Consider the following 25,627-nt stretch of genomic DNA (forward strand, 5'->3'; position numbering starts at 1 on the left):
ATCCATGAACCAAATGCCTCACTTGGCATGACAACGGACTTCCGAACACTTGGACTGCATGTGATGTCATTTCCTCCACCGTTCGTGCGTGCTTTGTTGCCTCCTAGGGCGTACCGCGGCAACCCAATTGCGTCGCTCCTTATAATCGGCACGTATTCCCAGTGGGCGGCCACAGCAAGAGGGACAAGCGGAGAGGCAAACTCGTGGTTACTAACACAATCAAGGTGAGCTTCCAGTGAGACCAACTGCACGAACTGATTTCACAGTGACACGTTTCAAAATTGGTAATGCTTAAGGTGGCGTGTGAAACCAGACCGAGGTTGCGGTGTTACAAGCCCGATTATGGGCCGATTTTCGTGACTAACGAGCATCACTATCTACTAACTCTATGTCTATACCATACCGGCTGCTGCCTTTTTCTAAATGCCACCATCTCAAACTGAAAGTATCTTCAGCGAAAAGGTCCTGCTGGCCCACTTCCGACTCCACAATAGACACTCCCTCTTTCCCTTTGACACAAGGCCCAGAGTTGAATAGGTTACTGTTCACGGCCATGTGTTCCAGCAATGTACTGTCTGCCAGTAGACTCATGCGACTAGCAATACTACCTGGGTTCTTTGGCAAAACATCTGCCCGTCCTCCTAGAGCGAATACCACGACTACGCAGAAGAGCATTGCTAAGAGTAGGCCCTCCAAGATGCGGGTTGAAATTGAACTCTGCAGTAAGCGCATCTGCGAACCATCAATGATACTTCTATTCACCACAGGTAAGAATCCATTCAGGTTCGTGCCTTCACGCAGGATGCCAGACCGAAAGTGATCGTTCATCGTCTGCGCGACAAGGATCTGATACAACTTGTTCATCCTCCCCATCAGCCTCCCAGTCGCATTAATCCTTGCGACTTCAACGAGAGGTATGGCGTCTTTGGCCGTAGTCAAAGCTTGGAAGAACTCGTCGAAGTTCTGGCTGCCTCGCTCTCGTTTCGATTGTATGTCGACAAGCACGGGAAAAGTGATGGAATATTCTTTGCCAGGACCACTGTCCCAAACTTCTGCAGTTTTTTCGATCGCAATTGGTTTTTCGGCCGAGTCTTGTGGGCTTTCAAAATCTGGAAGCAAGAGCTTTGCATCAACAGTAACAGATTCAAGGTATGCATACAATGCAGCACTTGGGCTTCGTCGGTTATGTTGTCCGTATGATGCCCAAAAGTAAAGAAGATGTGCTGCTTTCCGTTCATGCACACATCAAACGGAGACCAATGATCTATGCTCTTGGTGATTTCGAAGTTGTTTAAAGGACGGGACCACCAGCGACGAGCCTGCCACGCAAAGAAACCATTGTAAGGTGGGCGCGTTTGGAACCCTGCCAGCATACGTTTGCTTCGGTCTCTTCCATCAGTGATGTTTGGTTGAAGTGGTGGAACACAGTTTGGAGGTGGATCGATCGGGATCATCCACGACGGATGTGTACGATTGGAGTACTGTTGTCCTCTGGCCGACAGATACTTGGTGCAGTTGAGTTGACCTCTTACCGCTGGCAGACGGACAGCAAGGGTGCTACTCCCACTCGATTTGTTCGTAGACGCGTTGCTCTTCACAGTCGCATTCAGATGAGGAGGCAATTCCATGTTGGGAAAAGCAAGGCTTTCGTACGTTCCTTTCATACAGGAGACGTTGTTGAAAAGTATGGCCTGGCTCATCACAGCGTCGGTGTATTTGGGAACCGGGTTGGAGATGTACATCGAGTTGTTCAGGGAAGCTGTGCTAACGTCAAACCAGCCTGTGACACGGATCTCGGCACTTTTAATCCCAGGCACAAGTGAAGGGGAATAAAGACCGCTAGCAGCAATCGTCAAAAGTGGGCCGAGGTGAGAAGTGAACATGCCGGCATCGAGCACAAGGTAGCGGCACTTGATTGCGTGTACCATAGCTGTTGCCGTCAGTTTTCCGATCGGGTCGTACCGCATCGCAAGTAAGTTCGGAGATTTTGCGTCTCTTAGTTGGTGAAAAGGATGCAAAAGTCTGCTCGTTGTGTCGACAGTGTTGTATGCCAAGGCCAAGCCGCCCATGGTAAGGGCAGGTAAGAAGAGCCAGCCATATTTCATATACCTTCTATTGAAACATTCGCCACTCCCCCATGCTTGAGAGAGTATTGCAGCATAACTTCCAAAGTTACAACAATTCAGACCGTGACGGCGATGAGAAAGGACTTATAGATAAGGCTTGTTGCCATGGGCTCCCACCATTGCTCCTCTGGTCCAGTGTCGTTGCCTTTAGATGACGCCGTGAGTATCGCTTTCTTTGGCTGGACACCAATTCAGATCTGGGCCACGGCGTTACCAGACAGCAGGTAAAACCGAAAGGTATGTAGACGCAGCTTTAGCAAACGCTTCGTCATTTTCCCAATGCCCATGAGTATTCGCAATAGCTGAGGACTTCGATTGAGAATTGAGGCCAGTGTGAACATAAAGCCGGATCGAGTGGGGAGCGAAGTCAATGGGAAGAAGCAGAATACCAAGCTAATCCCAGTAAGCAGAGCCAAGAGTGACTCCATTACTCTTAGTGACACTTTCTCAACGACCAGACGATTGCTGTCGTGGCTCAGTATTCCAGGACATGCCCCTATCACGGGCTTTGTTCTCTTGGCTTTGACCGATAAAGCAGCGACAGCTTTGTACACACGTCGAAAGAGATGTGGAAACTTGGTAATATCTCCAAGGTCTGCCCTTCTCGGCCGGGGGTCAGTGAAATTCATCACCGACCACCAAAGGGTGGTTTGTGATATTGGTACTCCTTGTTTATAAATGAGCATTTCGGTTGCCGAGCTAATGGACCCGATCACGAAATTTGTAATGTTGAGAGCCGATGCTCCCATTGGGACATGCTCGAGAATTTCGTCGTTGATGTCGAGGATTCTGCCGGCTTGTCTCGATTGCGAAATGGTTGTGACGTTTCGCCTCGTCAATGTGTACTTTGGCGTGCAGAGTATGGAGGTGACGCCAGCGAGCTCATTGGTGATGTTGTAAATGATTGATGTGTAGATTCGATGAGAAAACTCGTCTTTCTCTTCGTCTAAGCACTTATCGATAGTCTGGGTCGAAACAAGACTTGCCGCCCCTGCTTCTAGCATGGGTGTTCCATCGAAGCCAAAGGGTTGCTGGCAATATTGTTCGAATATGGCGCGTTCCGAATCCGATGCTACACTTGAGAGAGTTACTATTGACAAATTTGCCATGGGAAAAGTCCATGAGAGCTCGTAACAACTTTCGAAGTCGGCTCCAAAGACTATCACTGGCGCAGAAACAGCGTGTTTTCCCTCTACATTGCGTTAGTTCGTGGCACCATGAAGGCCCAGGAAGCAATAGCCATGTACCATAATCAGAAGCCAAGAGCGATTGTGCAGCGACCCTTTCTGTTGTCCCCGGAGGATACACAACGCCTCTCTGATTGACACACCAGATAGTCACTCCGGCATCGACGGTGGAGTTAAAGAGTTTCCGGCTCATGTTAAACTGGTCCAATACAATAATCGTTACATCCTCCACCATAGTCTGTTGGGCCGCTGACAACAAGCCTGTGGAGACGATCACAAGAGCGCGTAGCCTCAACGATCCCAGGCTGCCTAAGGTGATAAGAAAATGCTTCCGCTTTGCCGACTTGTACAGCGAAACGACCGTGATGGGAGTGATATAATCAAGTAGGAGGCTTAGAGACGCGTCGACTGGCCCGTTTCTCATTGCTAGCCAGGGCACAAGATGCTTCGCACGGTGCTCTAACTGAGCCCAAAGAGCAACAAACAGGGTGAGAACTACAGACTGGTCAGCTCATGTAATAAAAAGTAGTCCTGGGTCAAAGTACCAAAGATAATGGTTTCTTTCATCAATGGGCGCTATGCCCTTGTTTTTCTCGGAGACAAAGTTCAGCATCTCCAAGGCGACAATCATAATAATGAATGTTATAGCAAGCCCAACTAGAAACAAAACGACTCAATTAGAATGACACATGGCCCTCTTCTCGCAGGTTTGTATCCATGTATCTCTGTATGAGCTGACTTTGAAGCCAGCTGTCTTTGCCGGTTATAGATTCGGTCGGAATGCTGGAATAGGACGATCGATGTATGGAGTCCGGCCTCATGGGTCGACCTTATTGACGGCTCTGAATGTGGCGATCCGGTCTTTCGCGATTGAAACCATTTTGAATGCCTGCTCTGCCCATTCTCTCTGTCAATAGTCCAAGTTTACCGCTGATGTGAGGTGTATCTGCAATGCCCGGAACCCCTGTGGTGCATGCATCGAGTGATGCGTGGATTTTGCTAGCTGTCGACATGCTGGCAACAGGCTTCCTGCGAATCCCAAAATCATAGATGACGCTCATGATGCTGTTGCCGTCATGAGGCATCGAGCGGTGCAAACCAGACCTTGAACAAACAAAAGTAGTTACTGCTGTACGATACCGAGAAACGGGTCATGAACAACTATATAAACACGAAATAATAAAATGCGAATTCAGTGTCCATTAGGAATGGAGACGCGGCTCGGGGGAATGAAGCCAGCGCTAAGTTTATTTCAACGACATCCCATGTCAATTATTGACCGTGTTGGCATCATAACAAGCAGGCGGCGTTGTGGATTGGCGTTTCATTTATCAGGTGCACATAGCCGCCAGTATTGACTGTCTTACGACAGTCAATTGGGTCACGATCAATTACTGGCGGCTACAAGTCATCCCCCCGCTCTGTGTTGGTTCACCAACGTATTATGCTGAGATTTGACCCTCCCGTACCATTGTGCTGGGTCGATAAGCTACGATAGCAGTGGTCAAAAGGACGACTTGGCTGACTCTGTTGGGCAGGCTGCAGAACAGAAGCCACCTCAGCATGCCGCCGACTGAAATGCGGGGTCATGCAACGGCCCAGTCCCTAAATTTGATCACTAAGAGCAGACAGCAAGGGTTTGGAACAATTTATAACTTTCTCTTTCAGGGCCGCGGTTGGAAGCGACTCTTACTCTGTGTCGCGATTCGCTGGCCTAACGTCGACGGCGGTTAGTCTGCAATAGGCTCGGCCCCAAAATGGTCCCATGTTCGTGTTCGGCGAAGGTTGAAGACCAGGGGCGAAAAACAATCAAATACTGTGTTTCTAAGGTGGATATCCGACATACGTAATGTCACTCAGTCACACCATATCTCGGAAGCATTTAGCTACGCGCAGGAAAGAACAGTGGTTGACTCCAGTTACCGATCAATGCGCCCGGGAGCAAACCGGTGCCGGGAGATATCTCCACTTGTCGGTGATTAGTTTGCATTCACTCCCTTTGACAAACAACTCTTATAACCTAAAAGTGGAGAAGTCCGAAAGATCCGGTCTGTTGCAGCTACAGCACCGGGTCAGAAGTTTGGGCACAGCAATGAGGATAACCCAATAAACAGCTACAGAGGGGTGTTAAGACACAGGATTTCTGGTGGTGCACTGCGGATTCACTCCAAGCTAAAAAGTCACCTCTATAACTGTTAATCATTGGGTTATCTTTATTGCTTTGCCCAGACTAATGACCCGGTACTGCAGTTAATCGGGTCTGGAGGGGTTGCACAGCCTGCACTAGCAAAAAGTCAGCTGTACTGGTGGTACCTAGTATAATGAGAAGTAAGGCTATCCATTCAACGGAACGGACCCGCTCTCACCACTGAAAAGTGGCTCAACTAGCTTGGTTTCTGAATCAACGATGGTTGGTCTGTCTGCCGTGGAGACTACGTCCTAGAGGTGACACCGCCCTATCCAGATTTCAAAGCTCTGACTATCCTGTCGCCAGGATGACGAATCTTACCTCAGTGTGTAGCTGCTCAAGACTAGTTTGCTCGGCATTGGCACCATCTATAAAGACTGGCTCATGCAGTCATACTTTCTACACTTCAACTTACTTGTGCATCATTCTTATTCTAACTGGGAATGCACTCATGATCTACACGCAATTTCGTCCTTGATTTCAACTTCGTTGGCATAAGAAACCCCAAAATCGATTTTACCAACATTACTGCATCACCTGATTTTCTTAAGATCATCATTATCAAACCACACCTAGGCCAACGTTTTCTGTTTGAGAATGGCTTTCAATCGTATCGCTGTCTACGGACATCGTGGCTGGGGCAGTTCCAGTATAGTCGAAGCATTGATTTCCTCAGGGGCTTTCGTCAAAGTTTTGTACCGCCCTAGCTCAGACACCTCGAATATCCCTGCCCACATCACCAAAGTTGAGGTGGATATCAACGACGAGGCCGCCCTGGTCAGCGCTTTGCAGGATATTGACATTGTCATGTAAGTGGAATCCCAGATTCGCTGTCACTTATGCTCAGTTTCTTATTTTTTCCCCTAGATCTCTTGTTGGACATGAAGGTGTACAGAGGCAGCATGCTTTCGTGAAGGCTATACCCAAGACCAATGTGAAGTTATTCTCACCATCGGATCTTGCAGGGCGGTACGACGAGCAAGGCCTGAGGATCGGTGTCAACAAGGGGAAAGATGAGGTTGAGAAGGCTGCCAAGGCCGCTGGAATCCCAACAACTGTTGTGTTGGTTGGCAACTTTGCGGAGTTTGCACTCAATACTCCGTGAGTTCTTTCCTGATGTTAAGCAGCAATTCCTACTAATCTTCAACGTTTCATTGCTAGGGGTATGGGTGTAGACTTGACGGGCAACAAGATCACGTATTCTGGAAATAGTGCAAGTGAAAAACTGAATCTCTGGTGAGTTGGTTCAAAACTCTCAAAACGGCTGCAGACATCTACCAACGTCCAAAAACTCACGCGGCATGGTGACTAGCACAAGAAAATACGTAGCTGCAGCGTACGCATCCATCTTCGCCAAAACGCCAATCTCCCAGCTCGAGAACCGGGCCGTGGCGCTCTGCGAGTTAGCGCCTACAGGAAATGACATCACAGGTGCACTGAAAGAAAAGTTTGGCACTGCGCCGCAAATATCTTCTCATAGTGTCGAGAAGGTCAATGGCGAGGTTGAAAAGGGACTCGAGTCTGGAAGCTTATTCACTTTGGCTTGGTACTGCCGCAAAATTTGGGGTACAGGTCAACAAGCTCAGATGGTGGGCTCTGACTTCTGGGAGGTCGAAGATTACAAGAAGGCAACACTTGAAGATCTGGTGATTGGGGGAAAGATAGAGGCTTATCGGGAGATGCCGCCGCAGGTTGCTGAATACTTTAGGCAGTGTTTTTAAATGAGACGCTAGGCTAACCTCACATTTCCCAACTTGAGGAAACATTGAGAATGCAAGCTATTGACTACTGTGGACTTTTTCTGTAAATAATTGCTGGCCAAGGGCTGCGTGAAGAAAACATAAAGATGACGCTAGCGCAAGGCCAGTTTGGATTACTGAAAACATTTGCAAAATCATTCAGATGCTGACACCTAACTGCTCATTTCAACTTTGGGTGCTGACAGATTCGCGCATTTGGTCATTGGTAAGACCGTCATCCGACGCTTGATTAGTTACAGTAAGCAGACGTCTCCAGGACGTATCAGTATTGTGGCAGCCCTGCCAACATAGAGGATCAGTGACATACAGATTGAAGGCTCAATCCATGTGCAATTCAATAAGCTTCACTTTTTGGACATTCGTCTCTTCCACCTCAAGTTGTTAGCAACACGCAAATCTCTGAATATTTCTGGATATGGCCCGCTCGGCTTACACAACTTTTACTTCGCCTAAAAATTTTAGATACAACTGTTAGTTTTAGGGGAACTTGATACATCGGCCCATACGTCGGCCCATAAATCGTCGGCCCCCCGCCCCCTGGCTTCGTTGTTCGTTTCCATCTACAGAATGACTTTTAGATATTGGTGATGGAGTGCCGGAGGTGAGCCGAAGTTTAAAAGTAACGGGGACTCCTATTCCTCAACACCAGATATGTAGAGAACTACGTGGTGTTCACTGACGCACCACCAACAACCTCGTCCGCGCTCACGATTACAAGAGGTCAAGTCACTAAGTTTCAGAAATCCCGGACTCCTCTAGATATACAAAACCTCGCGGGGGTAATTGTTGAAGTTGACTGTTATAATGTCATAGGTTGCGGCTAATCGTGCCCTTGAGGCTTCACTGAGTCAAGCCCAGCACTACAACTTTTTTATACCAAGCTCTCCTACTGATCAACTCCGCATCCAGTTGGATCTACCGCAGCTTAAGGAAAAAATTGGGACCGGATTGTTTGATATAAATCCGGTTATCGCTTTCGTCATTGGACATCAGCAAGCGTGTCTGAGAAATTGGCGCTCTGCATCGCCGCACCCATCACATTGACAATCGTTGTGATGGGCTCGTCGTTATTCACGTCAAAGGGGAGGCTAATGCCTCGGTGTCATTCGAGACGACGTGGCAATTTTAGGTCTCAATCGAATTGATAAGTGTTGTGTGTCTCTCTGCCATCAATACGACAGCAAGTTAGCAGGTGGTGCTGTTCAAATGCAAAGTTCTAAGCTGTTAGACTCTGAGCCAAACTAACTCCCTCAACAAACTACATGTTGATTGAAGATAAATGGTGACCTATCGTCAAACTGAGAAAGACAGCGAAGCCTCAAGGCGGTTGCAAGGCCCATCATCAAATGACCGTGCGGTCACCTTGGCCTGGTAACTGCAGCTTCATCCTGGTCAAGGGCCACTTTCGGTCGGTTCAGACTTTAAGCTTCGCTCGATCACGAACTACCTATTCGGCATTGATGCGGAACAACTCAGGAGTTACCAGGTTCTGTTGACGCCCAATTGCATGTCATTATTCATCGCTCCCACCCTCCGCAGTTTGAGAGTCCGGGATACAACATTAAAGTGGAAGGTCGGCTGTGGGCTCGTACCCACGTGTTCCTTTACCCCGCGATGAGCGTTAGGTTCCGACGCGATCAAGACCTCAAAGCGATGTGCTTACCTTCATGCGGTCGACAACTCCGAGACGATGTTACGTCGACCACGCCTTAAAGCCGGTCAGCACAACCTACCAGCAGCCACAAGACCCGATAACAGGCAGGTGCGTCCGCATTCCGATATTTTCTGCGAACTGCCGGACCTATCAGGAAGCAGCATGACTGCATGGGTCTCTATTGAGATCGTGATGATCACTTCCAATTTCAAGTCTGACATATTGCTGTGTCACCTGTGTGCAGTGCAGGCCGTACAGGTCCGTTACCAACCCACAGACAAATGAAATTCAGGTGCAAAACAGATGCCGGTGCGGGCCGAGGTGCTATAGTGGGCTAGTCGATCTGCAGGACAAGTCCAATAAATCTTGCTAGAGCATACCAGCTTCCTCTTCGAAGACCGATGTTCCTGGATTTGCGACACCTTTGACTGGTCAATGGGATGACAGAACTCAGAAATGCAGGCACAGAGCAACATGGGGCACGGGCCAAGCTTTCAACGAGGATGGTCACAATGACCACACCATGGGAAGAAAGAATATCAATGCTGACCCCTGTTCCTGGCACTGCGACCCAATGTATCCGTAAACTGACGGGACATAATGCAAATTGCGGCGGCCAAGGCTTTGCCCAGCCATCATCTCCACGGGAGACGCGCATGTCTAGACTTTTGAGTTGAGGGGAAGCCATGAGTCCTCGCGGCCGATGGCTTTTTGGCATATAAGGCGTCCTCGTTCTCCAGAATCGAACATCATGAGAGATCCTTAGAGCTTCAGACTCCCATCCCCGACGAGCCATCGCCTGCTTCTTCAAGCACCAGAAAAGCTCCGGTCAAACAGTCAAGTCTCCACATCACCGCAATGAAGGCCGGCCTATTCTTCCTCGCGGCCTCCACAGCCCTCGCCGCCCCGCTCGAGAGCGTCCCCGTCTCTCGCAGCGAGGTTGGAGCTTTCCCTGTCGCTGAGCTCGAAGCTTACTACAACGCTGCCTTTTCCGCCCAGCCCGAGGAGGTCGACGCCCTGCAACCAACCATCACCAAGCGTCAGTACAACGGTGACACCTTCAACCAGCTCACCGATGGCACCGCCTGCCGCAAGGTCACTCTGATCTGGGCCCGCGGTACCACTCAGCCCGGGAACGTTGGCGAGGCGGGCTCCGAAGGACCCGCCTTCTTCAACGCTCTTGCTTCGCTCATTGGAGCTTCGAACCTGGCTGTCCAGGGCGTTAACTATTCCGCCAGCATCATCGGCTTCCTCTCTGGCGGTGATGCGGCTGGCAGCACCACTATGGCCAACTTGGTTGCTCGTGTAAGTACAAGGTTTCTAGAGTGATTATGGTTAGTCTTGACTAAAATCTCCATTGCAGGCTGTGACTCAGTGTCCCAGCACCAAGATCGTTCTTTCTGGTTACAGCCAGGGTGGCCAGCTCGTCCACAATGCAGCGGCTAAATTGACCACGGCTCAGACCAACCGGATCTCTGCTGGTAAGTTCCTTTGTATTTGCCATGGCGTGGGTTGAGCCAGTTACTAACCTCCTGTAGTTTTGATCTTTGGCGACCCATTCGACGGCCGAGCTGTTGGCAAAATTCCTGCTTCCAAGGTCAAGGTCATCTGCCACGACGGCGACAACATCTGCGATGGTGGCATTATCATCACTTCCGACCACACCAACTACGAGAAAGACGCTCCAGCCGCCGCCGCTTTCGTCGCTGGTCTGGTTGCGTAAAACCTTCGCCAATAACAGTAGTTAATGGATATGGAAGAAGCTTATGATGCCGGCTATGAAAGGCTCCGGGCTTCTGTTATGTATTTAATGACTCACGCAAATAACTCGCCTACGTTGTCACAAGACCGTGCTTTTAGCTCCCTCTTAAATGTGTAATCAAGTGAACAAAGTTGAAACTTGTAGTTGAAAACAAATGCGGTAACATAGTGATCTGACCTGCGTCGGTCCTTATCAATGAATGTTGTCGCTCAGGCACCAATCGCCGTGTGGGTCGACAACCTCAGCTCAATCATTCAAATATCAACGGTCCATCTTCTTCAACTGCCCACATAACCATCCATGACACTTATCAAACGATCATTCACTTCGGGGCACAAGCTAATCCCTATTATCTTCTATCAAAGCGACGGGTAGGTGCACCAGCCTTCTGTTCTAAGTTAGTACTAGTAGCCAGGACACAATTGTTTACTGTGATTGGTTATTTATAGTATTGCGTGCACATTACTCCTTTACAGTACGAGAACTATTGCTGGAGATTGGTGTACTAGCGAGTAAATACCAGTAACTATAATAATACAAGTGTCTGAACGTATCTAGTATCAGCAATCTGATCAAACTGAAAGGCATGCCAACTAGATACCTATCTGGATAACAAGCAACTGGTTTCATGATATGACCTGCTGCACAGGCTTCTATGCAGCCATTCAAGTAGTCGGTCAGGTTTCCATGACAAAAAGGTTCCACGTTAAGTATGCCGTTGTCTCTCTATCCGTCCTCTTTTGCCTCTGTTCCCGTAACTAATACTTGAAGTTCTTGAAGATGAAATAGTCCAGAGACAGACATAGAGAATTGAACTGTTTTGACACTGGCTTCCTCCAGTGAATAAGTTCGAGAGGTTGGTCTAGCTACTGAATCGTTGTACGAAGGTTTGAGTATTTGGTATAGACTAGTAGAATTGCTATTACGGAGTTACTGTTGTTGTTCATTCCAGAGTATCAACATTTACAACATTTCCTGTGGTTGTATCGGAATGCCAAATAAGAAGGCGTCGTCGGGTACTTTGGTTCTGTTGTTGGTCCAGACCCCTGGCAAATGCTTCCGCAAGCAGTTAGGTCGGAGTGGCACATATGGGCAATGACAGGCCAGGAAAGCATGACTGCTGGCGCAGACCAGAAATCCTCAGAGATTTGATGTTTGGCCTTTCTGTTGCGCCCTCTTGGTTTCGCGGGGACTCCAAACCCCACTGGGAGACGGCTAAGGCGTTTTGGTAATGGTGCCGTTCATGTCCCGTCGCTAATAGTGATCAGGGGGTATTTTGACTTCACTGGGCACTCCAGTAGCATTCTTACATTCCGCTAATAAATCTACCTCTTGTTTCGGTAAATCCAATCGTGAGAAGAATCTCTTTTACTATGTCTTCTCTCACTTGAGGAAGGGCAGCCATCCATGCCCATCTCCGTAAACACCTGGGCCCACCCACTGATTTACTATTGCAAACCATAATATATTAAATATTTATTTCCGAGATTTGAAGCAAAAAAGAAAAGCTCTTACTAATGCACTAACCAAGACGCAGAACGGCGTGCAAGGCAGCGTATCAGAAGGATCGCCAACAAAACCTGCTTGCTTTGAGCATGGAAGATTGGTGAGGTTCCATCTCCGTAGAAAACGCCTCCATCTTCCAAAGACCAGACCAAACAATCCACCTAGTTGTGTGACCTTGACAAAAAGCCCTGTTGCTTCGCTGGCTGTCTGTGCCGCACCTATCATAAGACATTTGCCTTCTATCTTCCCTAATCAACATCTTGCTTGTCAACGCCTCGCGCGGAAAATATCCAAATGGTCAGTGAATGACCCGTTGGCTTGGAACCTCATTTGGTATTGATCAGACGAGATATGGAACGGTCTTGGCGAATATGAGCAGCAGGACTTCCCAGAGAGTCTTATCCAACCAACGTCGGTACTCGCTCCAACATGCATATTCAACTCAATTTCATAGCCCAGAAACAAGGGTGCGACGTGCTTTCAGATCCTCCGCGTCTCTCCTATCCAAGCAATATATGAGTAGTTGTATGGTAATTACTCCCCATTTCATGCCCATTGGTTCCGTTATTCTCTCTCTACTTGATTTCGTATTCTCTTCTTGTGTGAAAGACAATGTACGCGTTCGCGCTTTTTCTCATGACACTGCAATGTCCAGCGTACGTCGATGCCACGGCAAAGCGCCTCTACTGGACAACCGATGACAGAGACTCGACAACTCCTCCGACTTCGTTCGGACCCGACGGACCGCGGCAGGCAGTCTGGACAGGAGGGTTCTCCATACAACCACTGTCGCCCACCGGCGCGATCCAGAGTATGATGCTGTCTGCAGACGATGGCGGAACGTACAACAACGGTTCGAGTGCGTGCAGCTCGGTTGCAGAGAACGTAAGAGTTCGTGGCGTGAGCTCATGGCCTGTAGGGCTTCGCGAAGGCGATAATGGTACTTCATGAAGAGAAAGCTGTATTACAAGTTCACCGACGATTCGGCAGTACTCACGCCTGGGGAGCTCATCGATAGTAGCATTTGGGTCCCAGACGAATGTCCAACGAAATTCTTCAATATGTCGAACAACACCCAACCTGTTGTAGTTCTTGGACTTGGAAAAGACGGAACATCTTCGGGAGCCTGGGAGCTCACATACGACATGCCACCGAGTCCGACCGATTAACTGTTTGACAGCGGAGATATCACAGCAAGCTCGTGGTTCATGCACCTGGGTAGCGTTCCGTTGGGCCAACCAGGATCATTGACGCTTGGCGGCTACGAGCAGAATCGTGTGTTAGGAGACGTTGGGAGTATTGTGTTGGATGGGGAGCTTCCACGAGTTTTTCTCATTGATGTCGCACTTGGGTGCGAAATAGGAGAGTGCCCATTTCGCACGACTGCCAGGAGCGTATGGTCAGGCATCGATTATGACGAATCAGCCTTAAGCTTGTCCAAGAAATACGGTGGTGCATCAGGGTCCGCCATGGTTGTTCCCAACGCAGCGGTACCCTACATTTACCTCCCAATAGGCACATGCGAGGCTGCCGCCTTCTTCCTACCGGTCACTTGGGACGCAGAAGTCGGTTTGTTTCTCTAGGACTTGCAGCAGCAAGCGCATGTCGACCTTCTTGTCAACTCGCCAGCATAAATGGCTTTTGTGTTCTCGGACGAGGACGCTCGCAATATCACCATCAAGGTCCCTTTCAAACTGCTGAATCTTACTCTGAGCGTTTCCCGGAGTCCCTGAGCCCCTATTGGCCCTGTAAGCCGTGGAAAGCAACTGATGAGAACGCTACATCGGCAGAGGCGGAAGGTCGTTGGCAGTTGGGGCGTGCTTTCTTGCAGGGTGCTTTCAGCGGTTTCAACTATGATCGAAAAAAGTTTTGTATGGCACAAGCGCCAGGGCCAGGAATGGGTCAGCGTGTCAGTTGACGATAACAGCGAGATCATCAAATCAAAACCTGGGAGTACGTTTGCCGATACATGACGGTCATCATGGACAGTGGTTAAGTCTGGCAATGAGTCGTCAAGTATACCCGAAGACAACTCATCGTCCACTGATGAGCGTGGAACAGGAGAGAAAGTGGGCATAGCAGTTGGAGTTGTCTGCGGAGCCACTGCAACAGCGGTCGCCCTGTGGTTCTTCTACCGTTGTACTCGAAGAGCAGGTCGGGATGGCAACCACAGACAGGATGCAGACGTCTTCACCGGAGAAAAGTCTGAGATGGATGGGGAGGGTGTTAAGACGTCTGAGCTCGCCCATGAGACTCGGCCTCTGGACCCCGAAGCTCAGGGTATGGCCGAGCTGAGCAGTCCACTGGCGCATGAGCTGCCCACACCTTGCACAGCACTGATAAACGACGGTTCCAACAAGAGTGGTATAGTGTACGAGTTACAAGGGAATGAGATGGAAATGCATGGCATGAAGGGGATTAAGAACATGAGAGCGAATTAAATGTAGGCGGCATGTGTATAGAGATGCAAATGAGCGAGAAAGAGACAAACTTTTATTTCCATTACCGCCCGCCCAGATGATGACTCTAGTTAAATACGACCGTCTTGGTCTTGTTGAGGAACACGCGGCCCTCGGCGGTCCACTTCACAGCGGCGGCCAGAACTTGACTCTCAATATTTGAACCCTCTTCAACGAGGTCCTTGGGGCTCATGCCGTGGTCGACTCTGGAGATGCGCTGCTCGATGATCGGGCCCTCATCCAGGTCAGCCGTGACAAAGTGAGCCGTGGCACCGATGATCTTGACGCCGCGCTCGTACGCCTGGTGGTAAGGCTTGGCTCCCTTGAAAGAAGGCAAGAAAGAGTGGTGAATGTTGATGATCTTGCCGGACATGGCCTCGCACAGCTTAGGCGAGAGGACCTGCATGTAGCGGGCCAGAACAATGAGTTCAATATCGTTCTCCTTCACCAGGCGCAGGATCTCCTCCTCCTGCTGGGCCTTGGTGTCCTTAGTGACGGGCAAGTGGTGAAACTTAATGCCGTAGTTGCCAGCGAGGCCTTGGTATTCGTTGTGGTTGGAGACAATGAGTGGAATATCGATGGGCAGCTGGCCGGACTTTGTGCGGAAGAGGAGATCGTTGAGGCAGTGGCCGATCTTGGATACCATAATCAGGGTGCGCAACTTGCGGGCGACGGGGCGGATGCGGTACCAGTCCAGCTGGAGGTCGGCGGCGAGGGCGTCGAACGGGGCCTTGAGGTGCTCCGTCGACTCGGACTCGGTCGGCCCAAAGTGTACGCGCATGAAAAACTTTTCCGAGACGGGGTCGGAAAACTGCTGGAGGTCAAGGATGTTGAGCTTCTGCGCCGCAAACACCCCCGTCACGGCGTGCACGATGCCGGATTTGTCCGGGCACGAGAGCGTCAGGATGTGGTCGTGAGTGGCAGGAGCCATGTTGAATGTCTTATCGGATGTGGATTGAGTGGGTTGAAGAGAGTTATTGTTGATCGCAGTGAGGGATGTTGACTCTCACACTCAAAATCTCAACTCAACGTTAGTTTTCTCTCGCTCCTTAAAGAGATGAGTCAAACACTAAAAACTGCCGCGGGGCACCAGCTCCATTGGTGGCGCTCCTCCGACCTCGGGGATGTTTCGGGGACCCGCAAATAGCTCAGTTCATTCCGTTGAAGAGGTTTTCAACCGCGTTTTAAGGATACTCTGGAATTCGAGTCTAGGTTGAGTCTTGTACAAGCAGCACATTGGGTCAGATGAGATGTGAGTTGAAGAATGTCTACGATTGATAAGACAACAAGTTCAGCCTGCATGTCTCATTGGACTTTAAACAAGCTTGTGTGGTGTGCTTGCGGCTATCTCTTAATGGACCCCTCACAGGGTCATATCGCACTGTGAGCCCGTTACAAGCTAGTGATATCCATCTCATGGAACCTGTCGCACACATTTTTGCGGATTTCACAGTGTCTTGCAGACAGCTCTATACAGCGAACGCCTAAACTGGACTCCGTCTAACAATCATTGCTTGCGCGATATATTTGAATACAGGCCAAACTCGGATGCGCCCTCCTGTTAGCGCTTTAAGAAAATGTGATTAATCACTCAGTTTCGCATACCCTCAATAGTTGTCCCACGTTAGTCCGTTCCCAGTCTTGACCATCAGTTCCAGAAGGAAACCAGTACTCCATACATCCCGAGTAGAACCTTTGCGCCGGCGTTGTCCCATTCAAGTTATTTTGAACAGAGTGGTCGCACGCTACCATTCCTGCAGAAAGAGCCCAACTGTCGACAGATGCTTGAAGTGCACGCGGCATGCCTTGCTGTATATCTGCAGCCCTGCTGGCGCACGATGTTTCTGGTATGATTACCGAAGAACTCGCTGGCTCCTTCAAGTGCTGCGGCTGCTGTTCTTTCACTCCCATTAGCCTCGAAAACTCTTTCGAGGTCAAAGGCCTCTCAGCAGTCTTCGTTTTAGCTGAAGACAGAGTTGCTGCGATCTGGACGCTGCAAGATTCTAACCATTCCCGCATTACAGATTCCAGCGTTCCACTCAAACTTGCTTGGGGTTCTCTTTCATTCTCTGAGTCTTGTGGATTTGGGATGACCCCTGGTCTTAACAAGGTATCAGCCACCAGTGTTCTGCCGTTCTGTCCCAGATGTCGTGAATCAAGACCGGAGATTCTTCAACTTGATTCCCAAGGAATGCTGACTTTGGGCGAGGCACGTCAGGGGATATAACATCCCAGACACTAAACCATTGCGGTTCTTCATATAATCGTCGGTTAACCTTTGGGCTGAATACCTCTTTTGCTCGTCGGAGATGCCCTTAAACACTATCAATTCTTTTGCGGAACAAGAGCGTTGTGATATATGGGAATCGCGATCCGTCCGGTGGTCGAAGATAGACTAGCATGTTGGATAATAGCATGATGGCTGGCGATGCTTTCTAGTCAGGTGCTGCTTGACGCCTTTGATCCACTTAACCCAATCTTAAGACACAATAAGTGCCTCAGCGGATTCTGCTTATAGAATGAACATGCAAGAAGTACCTTCATGTCCTTTATAGGTGCATCCTCATTTGATACTTTCGGAAACTTGAAATTCGAAAGATCTTCCCAATCTTTGTTGTTGTCTTGTTCTTCACCAGATTCCTTTTCGACACATTTTGCCCATTTGACGGACGAATATGTAAGTTGGCGTAGAACTCAGTGAGCGTTTCGTGGAAGTTTAGGAACATTGTCTCCAGAGGGTAAAGGTTGGAAGACACTGCCTCACCAATTTTTCTTTGATTTGTCGGAAATGATGTACCCCTTGAGAGGATGAAAGAGGAAGGTAGTGTTGCTCGGCGATTTCAGAAGGCGATTACCACATACCGTCGCTTTGCTTGTCATACCCAAAGGTTTCCACGACGGATAAGCCAAGGCTCCACTTGACCATTAATACAATGTGGGACGAGGATGACATGTTTTTGAGTCGAGCCAAGCGACCTCTTCTCCATTAGACTGCATGAATGTTGACGCGGAGGAATATGTCGAACTCCCGCAGACCGAAATGGGATGAAGGGACCGAAAATTGAGGATTGCACCAATACGGGGCTTCGAGATGGTTTCCAACTCGTGTAAATCCATGATTCACACCTCAGTCTAAGTTTTGGGGACGTATCTTGATGCTTCCTCTCAGAGGTGCGTTCATATACTTTGTCTTACGAGCCTTCTATCCAGTCATAGAAGTTTTCAATAGTCTCGACAACGCAGAGCTGCGGGCTTCGGTCATTTCAGAGTTAATGGTGCGTATTCAGTGCTTTGGTACTCTCATTCATCATTGACCATGTCACATTTCATACAACGTGAGGCATCGGTACATGTTTTAAGCTTTTCTTCTTAATCCCTTTGAACTACTCGCATGGTTGCTTTCGGGACTGGGAAACCCACGGCTTAGTTTATGAGGACAGAATTCCCTGATTAGACACCTATGACCTTTTGCTTAGCGTACTAACATTGCATGGCACGGTGTCTAGTTTCTGCGCAGCATATAGATGACATGGGAGCACTAAGAGGCGAAGAGTGCTATCATTACCAGTAGGATAGATGATTTACGTCAAGCTCGACTTTTGTCGATACAAGTTCAACTGCCACTACTATTAAAGCCCATTGATTGCCGTTCAAGAAAGCGAGCGCCTAGTCGTTGCATCTTTTCATCATTCAAATTTCATCAACGACAACTGTGAAAGTCACTCCACCGCTGCATGGGATGCGGCTAGGCCTCGGCGACGCGCACCAATGGCCCTATGCAGCGGTCTATTTCTCTTGTACTGATATCCGATGGATGCACCGCTAGTGACTATCTAGTTACGATTGGGCCTCGGCCCTACGGTTTGGGAAGACAAGAGCATCCAGCAACTAAGCTGTGTGAGAGACAGCCCATATGGCAAATGATTTTAGCTCCGCTTGGAGGTCCATGTCCAATGACTTAGATTGAAGGCAGTCCTGAAGGCTCGTGTCGCCTGTTTCTTTCCTTGAATCCTTGACTCGAGCGGCACGGTTTGATCCGTCAAGCCATTCAGCAGTCCCGAAACGCGGGTGGCCTTTATAACGGTTAGCGGGACAGAAAGTAAGGAACATGGAAGAACAATGTGACTAAAAGAGGGTTAACTTTGCTTAGAATCTTTGAGACGTTCGAACATGCGTTCGGAAGCAGTGATGATGATAATGATGACGATGGCGATGCGTAAGATGAGCAATATTGTCGTTGGCAACCAGTCAAGATGACTGGGAATTACAAAACTACACAATAGTGGGGTAAACAGACTTTAAATGCCCTATCGTGATGAAGCTGGAGTAGCACGAATGCATACGAGAGGGAATGATGGAGACGCAAGTCGAAACAGAGACACGTTAACCTATACGGGCTGAATGATAATCCTTAGCACCACCTCCACAGTTCTTGCAACGCATGCTTTCGCAGTCATGGTCTTGAACTGGATAGGATCTTCACACCAGTGGCTTCGATGCATCTTCACATGAATCGGCATCGCCAATGACACCGATTCAAAGGCACCGAGTAACAAGTAGGTACCGGAGGAAACAGAAGCATCCGGCATTGCCCACCAGCAAGACGGCATCTGCCCCTCCCCCGCAATCCACTATCCACTACGGTAGTGAGACAGGCACAGGCCCACTGTCACGTGTGCCGTCCAATAGTGTGGAGATGCGATGCTGACTAATCGAGTCGCAGCGGCCCCTCAATACGACGTAAACCGTTTCGGGAAGGAAGCCAAAGTCCGCGCCGAGGAGGCCCAAGAAACGTTCGAGAGAGCGTGAAGCCGGGGTTGGGGCCAGTCGTATCCGTCCCAAGACTGCCGACCGTTCCTGTTTACAGTTCGGCGGCACGGTTCACACCCCAAGTCGACCGTGGAGCCTAATTGAACTTGCTCTTACCTGTCCTCCCGTCTCGTCCCAAGCCAATTGACCTTTGCCGAAGATCCATTTTCCTTCGACGAAACCAAACAACGCGTCAACAACCTCACGAATTGCGAAGCTGTCCCCCCCCTGCGAAACCACCCCCACCCTTTCTAGATAGCATCATCAAGAACCGGCAACATGGTCTCAACGCGGTCCTCCTCGCGCGCGCTGCCCAACGGCCTCGACGCCTCCCCCTCCCCATCCCCTGCGCGCGCCGTTGTCTCCGCCGCCCGCGACAACAAATCCACTCCGCGAGGCTGGTCCCACGCGCCAACCTCCATCACCCTCTTCTGGCTCCTGATATCCTTGCCCCTCGTGGCCTGGGACACGGGCTACGTCCTGCTGCGGCCGTGGACCATGCCGGGCGGCCACCTCCACTGGCCGCTGTACGTCCCGTATGCGCTCTACGGCGAGGTTGACTACGTCTACGGCTGGAAGGCCTTCAACGCGCGCAGCGGCTTCACGTCCGCGCAGGGCGCGCTCAACGCTGTCGAGACCTTCATGTACCTAGTCTACGTGTGGCTCTACTTCTCGCGCGGGAAGGCTGTCGAGGGGCCTGCGGGCGTGAAGAAGGCTGTCGGCGGGAGGGCTGGAGCGTTGGCCATCGTGATCGGGTTCAGCGCGGCTGTCATGACGTTGAGCAAGACGATACTCTACTGTGAGCGCGATTCCTCGATTGTTCCGAAGAATGATGTAGTATATCCGGAACGCTAATGTGACGACAGGGGCGAACGAGTACTTCTCCGGCTTCGACAACATCGGCCACAACACGCCGATGGATCTACTCTTCATGTGGATCATTCCCAAGTAAGTGCTGTCCGGATTGACGTGTACCGTAGAAACTGCCGTTTGCTGACTGGAATTGCGACAGCGGCGCGTGGATCGTTGGCTCGGGCTACATGGTCTTTTCCATGGGTAGCGAAATCGTCGATGGTCTGGCCCTCGCCTCCAAGACCACAAAGACCGAGTAATTCATTACCTCACATGGGGTGCGCACCGGAGATTCTGTTGGCATAGCTCAGGGGGTAGTAAACCATTCATAGGAGAAGCGCCAATTGAAGCACGCGTGGTAAAAGTAGGAAAGAGGAAGAAAGTGGATGAAGAGCGAAGGTCAACCGAGGACGTGAGAAAGAAGGATAATTCTTATCAAAGAGATACTCGTGCTTATCAAAGACACTCCGAGACTTGATATCGGGCCATGGCCCCGCATACCTCTCCCTGACGGCTAGCTGGTGGCATGCAGGAGACGTGGGCGGCCGCCGAAAACAGGTGTCCACCGTCAGCGCTAACTCTTTAAATCACAATGACGAATCGAAGAGCCCCTGCGTCCTGGAAGGACGGCCAAGGACTAGATTTCCTCTTTCCGTGCACTTAAGGAAGCGTGCCTGGGTTCCAATGGCTTGTAAGTTGTCGCAATACGATGTTCATTGGTTGAAAGCTCACTCAATTAAAGAGTACACTAGTTTGCTATGCCATGCCAGTCCTAACCAAACTCCAACTAATTTCCAACGCCATTTTGTTTTACCACCGCCATGCGACATGTGAATAGAGAGGGTGCGGCAGGGTATCTCATTGCGTCCAAGACAATACACACACAAAAAAAATTGAAACGGAGGCATCAAGGGTGATATACCTCAACTCGGCGCTGGAGGCCAGGCATCCTAAATCTTCAAGGGCGTTAGGGAGGTCAGCCCTCCCAGATCTTTGTACTGCTCCCATTCAGGCTTCACGTCGTCGAAATGTCCCAAGACTGGCGACTCGGGGTACGTGGTAACCGACGGCTTGCGAATCTGCAACGGGAGAGGCTCCAGCTCGTGGCGGTGGAAGTCGCTCTCCTGCTGCTCAATCAGCTCGACATACTCTTGGGCGTAGTTCCCACTGCTCACGACGCTATGGCGTCTACCGGATGCTTCCGTGGGGCTGGCACGAGCTGATTCGGCAAACGAGAGCACGGCCTTGACGCGTCGGCGGCCACGCAGAGGTACAGGGCTCAACATAGGCGTGCCTTGGTTGGGCCAGTTCTTGCACGGCGCGTCGGGGGACGTTGGCGGAGCCGTGGAATCTGCGGTTGCAAAGCTGAAAGCACCCAAGGACGGGGCTTCGGAAACGCCGCTCGATTCGGATGAGGTCGAGAAGGAACGGGGCGCTGTGATGGTTCTCGGGGAAACCAGCTCTTGAGGAGGGGGTCTGGCTCCCTTCTTGACTGCGTTGGTGCCGTTACCGTAGCCGTGGACCACGATTTCACAGTAAGATGCCTTCCTGAGACCCGGAGCACTCTGCTCTTCCAGTTTGCGGAAGATGCTGAGGGATCGTCGGAAAGGGTTGCTTCGAGACCCACTCCGGCTTCGGGACCGCGGCCGGGCAGCCCCAGATGGAACGACGCATACCGACTGACGACGGGATGCCCTCTCCTCTTGGCGCAATTTGGCAGTGTAGTCGATATCAGGTCGGATCTCGATGGAAGGCGACACGAGGGACGGTGCTGCGTTGCACTTCGATGCCCAGTCTGAAACAGACTGGGTCCGCCTAAAGTCCGAAGTGGCCAAGTCGGTCTCCTTTTGCAGGAGTGACTGCAAGACGCGGCCCTCCTTCCAAGGCGGCAGCTTCCGGGTCGAAACCGCAAGATGGTAGTCCGCCTTCTCGGTGTCGCGAACTTCTGGCGGAGCCTGTGTGCAGCTTCGGAGAGCCTGGTATACCGCGTAGATCAGGATCCAGCGCACCTTGCGGGCGTCCACGAGACTGATCTTCTCGACATTGGCAACACGGCTGAGAGGCGAGACAGAGTCCTCTTCAAACTTGCGGTAGGCACGAACAAAGTCGTTCTCGAGCAGTTCTTGGTCGCGTATGTTCATCGCCTTGATCAGGGCGCTGTGGGCGACCAAGCGCTGATCGGGCTTGAGCTTGTCAGCCCGCGAGGAGTTTGCCAACCATTGGAGCGACGCCCTGCGGCCAGACTTATCTCCAGTCAGCTCAGGAAGCAGCGGTAATGGATGTCGCAAAGACTCGAACTTGCAACGCCGGTCAAAGTCGTTTACGCTTTGGAAAGTGCAGATTCCACCCTGAGCAAGGATAGGGCTGCTCGCCGCGGAGGTGAAGCTCTCGTCGACAAGCAGCTCGTATACGGCCTGGAAGTCTTTGCGCAGGACACCGAGGACCTTGGGGTCATAGATGGTGCTGCTCTCTGGGTGGAAAGAGACTGGTGGGTAGTGGCCCAACTTCGTTGTGTAGAATGATCGGACGAAGGCCCGGAACCGGTCCAAATGGGCACGCCCACCGGCCGAGAGGCCAAGATGGGTTTCAGACAGCTCGTCCTCCAGGAACGTTTTCAACATGTCGCCAGCTTTGCTCAGCCGTGCGTTCATGTCAGTTCGGGCCCGTCGAATGAGGGTCTTGGTGACTGAGCCAATGTACTAGATTTTTGTTAGTCTCTCTGGAAACCCGTTTGTGTTGATACGACATACCAGGTATTCGGGGCTGTAAAGCAGTTCCTCGCCCATTCCAACGCAGTGGCTGAATGCATCAATGTACATGTCCCTCATCTCGAAGAACTCGGACAAGCGCAAGAGCGCCAATGCATGGTGCGGTTGGCCTTTGATGTCCAAATAGCCCTCCTCATCCAGATACGACATGAGTTCTGGCACGTTGTCTTCGTCGTTGCCCCGGAACTCCGCCATGCTGTTCAGCAAGCCAATGAGAGCGATGCCGAGGAATTCGCCAACCATTGAGCGGCGGAAGATCCAGGCAAAGAAGTTTCGGGTCGCTAGGTGGTACGAAAAGGCTTGGTCCTTGTCCGCCATTGACGGGGCTGGAATGTAGAGTTCGACTCTCTCATTGGGGTGGAGCTCATTCCACCGGTCCAAGTCGTCATACTCGTCGTTGAATGCCCCGGGCGACTCGGGTGTGTCGAGAGACATGAACCTTTTGACGAAAGGGTGGCATTTCGCAGAGAGCAAAGCACTGAATGGGACCTTGAATGAAGGTCCTCTGCGTGACTGGCCCTTGCCGTACAAATGAACGAAGCAGTTTCCCCCGCGGAACCATAATTCAGGATCCTGCAATGATTATGTGAGTAAATGGTCATGGACACAAGGCTTTCCAGAGCCCCAATTATTGTGGGTGGGTGCTCGACTTACCCTTCTCAAGTTATCCCAGTCGCTGCAGGTCCTTGCTGCGCCGTCCCACCTCTTCACCTTCGAGTTCTGAGGCACGCGCTCCTCCATGGTCGTCGCAAGCTTCTCTGGTACCCAGTTTCGAGCCGCAGTCGACATTGTAGGCGTTGGCGGGAGAGACAAACGAGAATGTCGACGACTTGTAATGGTGAAAGCGGAAGCGTAAGACAGGCTGGCAGGGGGAACAGGAACGTTGATATGGCTGGTCGCTGGATAGCTCCCGTGCCGAGACGACCTCATCCTGAGCCGAATGCGGTCACAGATCTCTGCAATTGGAGCAGTGGTGGTTAATCGAAGCGCCGATGACTGAAGAGGAGCTTGTTCCGGACCGCCAGTCGACCCTCGGTAGCCCTCCATGGCCCCTGCAGATCTGCGTCAATCGCTCGAGGGAACTAAAGTCGATTAGTGCGGTCACTAACGCCCGTACAAGGGAACAAGGACTTGGGTTGTCGTCGCTGGTCGGCGACGTCGTCGAACTCGTCGAAAGCAGCAGGTCTAGACTTGCAAAGACGCTCTGGTTGGGTGGGGAGACGGACGCCGGAAACATCACAAAACGTCTTCGGGTGGGCGCCGCGATGGCTTTATGTCACTTGTCCAAGACCAGAACAGCCAAAACTGGCTATCGGGAGTGATCGCACACCCTCGTTCAGGCCAGACTAGCCGTCTCGCCCACGGTCCGAGCAGTCTTTGGAGTGACGCGGCGAGAGACACAGGGATAGCTTCAAGCCATGTTTTAGTTCGGGCCGCCACTGGGTCAATGGACGAACCCCACAGTCCGGACCCTGTTTCCCTGTGTGTCTGTCCTAGTGTCCTACTGCATCTTTCGCGAGTACCTACACTACGGCGAGTGAATGTGCTTGTCATCGGCAAGTTGGGATATGTTGGCATGCTCTCTGGGGTTCCGCGCGTTGTGCATCAGTAAGCACTCTGTTCCTGAAGAAGCCTCGCTGCAGCATCAGCTCAAGACTGTGCCACTGCATGTGCCCCGTCCGTGGGCCAACAGCTCACAGGAATGAGTGCCGATGGCTATTTTGCCTTTCAACGGCGACATGTAATGTCTGGAGTTCTCAAACAGATTCTAAGCCCTACACAGATGCTTGCTGCCTTGCCAGAACCCAAGACGACGTTGAAGTGATGGAACATGGCGTTTGTGCCCACCGCGACATGAGCATTCTTCCAGCCATCGCGGCTGGAATCTAGGAGGATGCTGATGAGGGGGTGATGGTGATGTAAAGCGTTGCTGCTGGCGGCCTTGCCCGCCGCCAGTAGTAGCTCACCGTGCGGGGGGCTTGCTTTTTGGGGGGATCGCCGTCCTCGACGCATCCTTCGGTGCAGGCGTGCATCCCGCAATGGTGTTCATTGATTGGTCAGGGGAAGCTCCCATTGGCTGAAAAGAGCAATGTCTCAAATAATTGGCGGCTAACGGACCGGAAGCTGTGATTTCCTTTGCTATGTGTCTTGGGATGATCGAAACCGGCTTGCGCTGTTGATTCATGAGAGTCACTCGGCCGCCTATGAGTGAAGTCATTTCTTATCCTTCCAGCAGGTCTCAATCGCATGCGGACAGTGTTATAAATGTTTGGCCGCCTTCATCTCGTCGGGAAGCAATCGTGATTCTGGAACCTTCAGCTAATCGGTTTGGTAAGTGGCGGCTAAGAAAACAAAGCATCATCCTCCGCATGAGGCTGCAATGAATCATACTGGCAGAAACCTCCAGACCCGAACAGGATGGAGTTGGCCATTTTTCCAGAGCGTGCAGTACGCTCCAAATGATCTCTGTTTGACGACTTACACTGCCGTGCCACCTCGTCAAGATAGGCGGGTTACACAGCTTCACCAGAATGGTCCAGGACTGGGATCCGGTAC

At 50.9% G+C, this 25,627-nt stretch overlaps 6 protein-coding genes across 6 annotated transcripts; 4 read left to right on the forward strand and 2 right to left on the reverse strand.

Moving 5' to 3' along the window:
- Nucleotides 1-6,098: 6,098 nt before the first annotated feature.
- Nucleotides 6,099-7,222, forward strand: ColSpa_07995 (isoflavone reductase IRL; the record flags this gene model as incomplete). The annotated part of the gene is made up of 3 exons (XM_049274207.1): nucleotides 6,099-6,310; nucleotides 6,369-6,602; nucleotides 6,772-7,222. The coding sequence occupies 3 exons, from the start codon at nucleotides 6,099-6,101 to the stop codon at nucleotides 7,220-7,222; spliced, it is 897 nt and encodes a 298-aa protein (XP_049130164.1).
- A 2,551-nt stretch (nucleotides 7,223-9,773) lies between these two features.
- On the forward strand, nucleotides 9,774-10,638 carry ColSpa_07996 (cutinase; the record flags this gene model as incomplete). The annotated part of the gene is made up of 3 exons (XM_049274208.1): nucleotides 9,774-10,220; nucleotides 10,279-10,396; nucleotides 10,454-10,638. 3 exons carry the CDS (start codon nucleotides 9,774-9,776, stop codon nucleotides 10,636-10,638), a joined length of 750 nt encoding a protein of 249 aa, XP_049130165.1.
- Nucleotides 10,639-14,036: 3,398 nt separating this feature from the next.
- ColSpa_07997 (uncharacterized protein) lies at nucleotides 14,037-14,624 on the forward strand (the record flags this gene model as incomplete). Its single annotated transcript, XM_049274209.1, has 2 exons — nucleotides 14,037-14,136; nucleotides 14,173-14,624. 2 exons carry the CDS (start codon nucleotides 14,037-14,039, stop codon nucleotides 14,622-14,624), a joined length of 552 nt encoding a protein of 183 aa, XP_049130166.1.
- An 85-nt stretch (nucleotides 14,625-14,709) lies between these two features.
- On the reverse strand, nucleotides 14,710-15,573 carry ColSpa_07998 (formyltetrahydrofolate deformylase; the record flags this gene model as incomplete). Its single annotated transcript, XM_049274210.1, has 1 exon — nucleotides 14,710-15,573. One exon carries the CDS (start codon nucleotides 15,571-15,573, stop codon nucleotides 14,710-14,712), a length of 864 nt encoding a protein of 287 aa, XP_049130167.1.
- Nucleotides 15,574-19,730: 4,157 nt separating this feature from the next.
- On the forward strand, nucleotides 19,731-20,563 carry ColSpa_07999 (uncharacterized protein; the record flags this gene model as incomplete). The annotated part of the gene is made up of 3 exons (XM_049274211.1): nucleotides 19,731-20,250; nucleotides 20,318-20,399; nucleotides 20,464-20,563. 3 exons carry the CDS (start codon nucleotides 19,731-19,733, stop codon nucleotides 20,561-20,563), a joined length of 702 nt encoding a protein of 233 aa, XP_049130168.1.
- A 690-nt stretch (nucleotides 20,564-21,253) lies between these two features.
- Nucleotides 21,254-23,860, reverse strand: ColSpa_08000 (uncharacterized protein; the record flags this gene model as incomplete). The annotated part of the gene is made up of 3 exons (XM_049274212.1): nucleotides 21,254-23,002; nucleotides 23,054-23,644; nucleotides 23,726-23,860. 3 exons carry the CDS (start codon nucleotides 23,858-23,860, stop codon nucleotides 21,254-21,256), a joined length of 2,475 nt encoding a protein of 824 aa, XP_049130169.1.
- Between the last annotated feature and the right edge of the window lie 1,767 nt (nucleotides 23,861-25,627).

The sequence above is a fragment of the Colletotrichum spaethianum genome (assembly GCF_022836535.1).
Source record: "Colletotrichum spaethianum MAFF 239500 DNA, contig21, whole genome shotgun sequence".
Lineage (NCBI taxonomy): Eukaryota > Fungi > Ascomycota > Sordariomycetes > Glomerellales > Glomerellaceae > Colletotrichum > Colletotrichum spaethianum.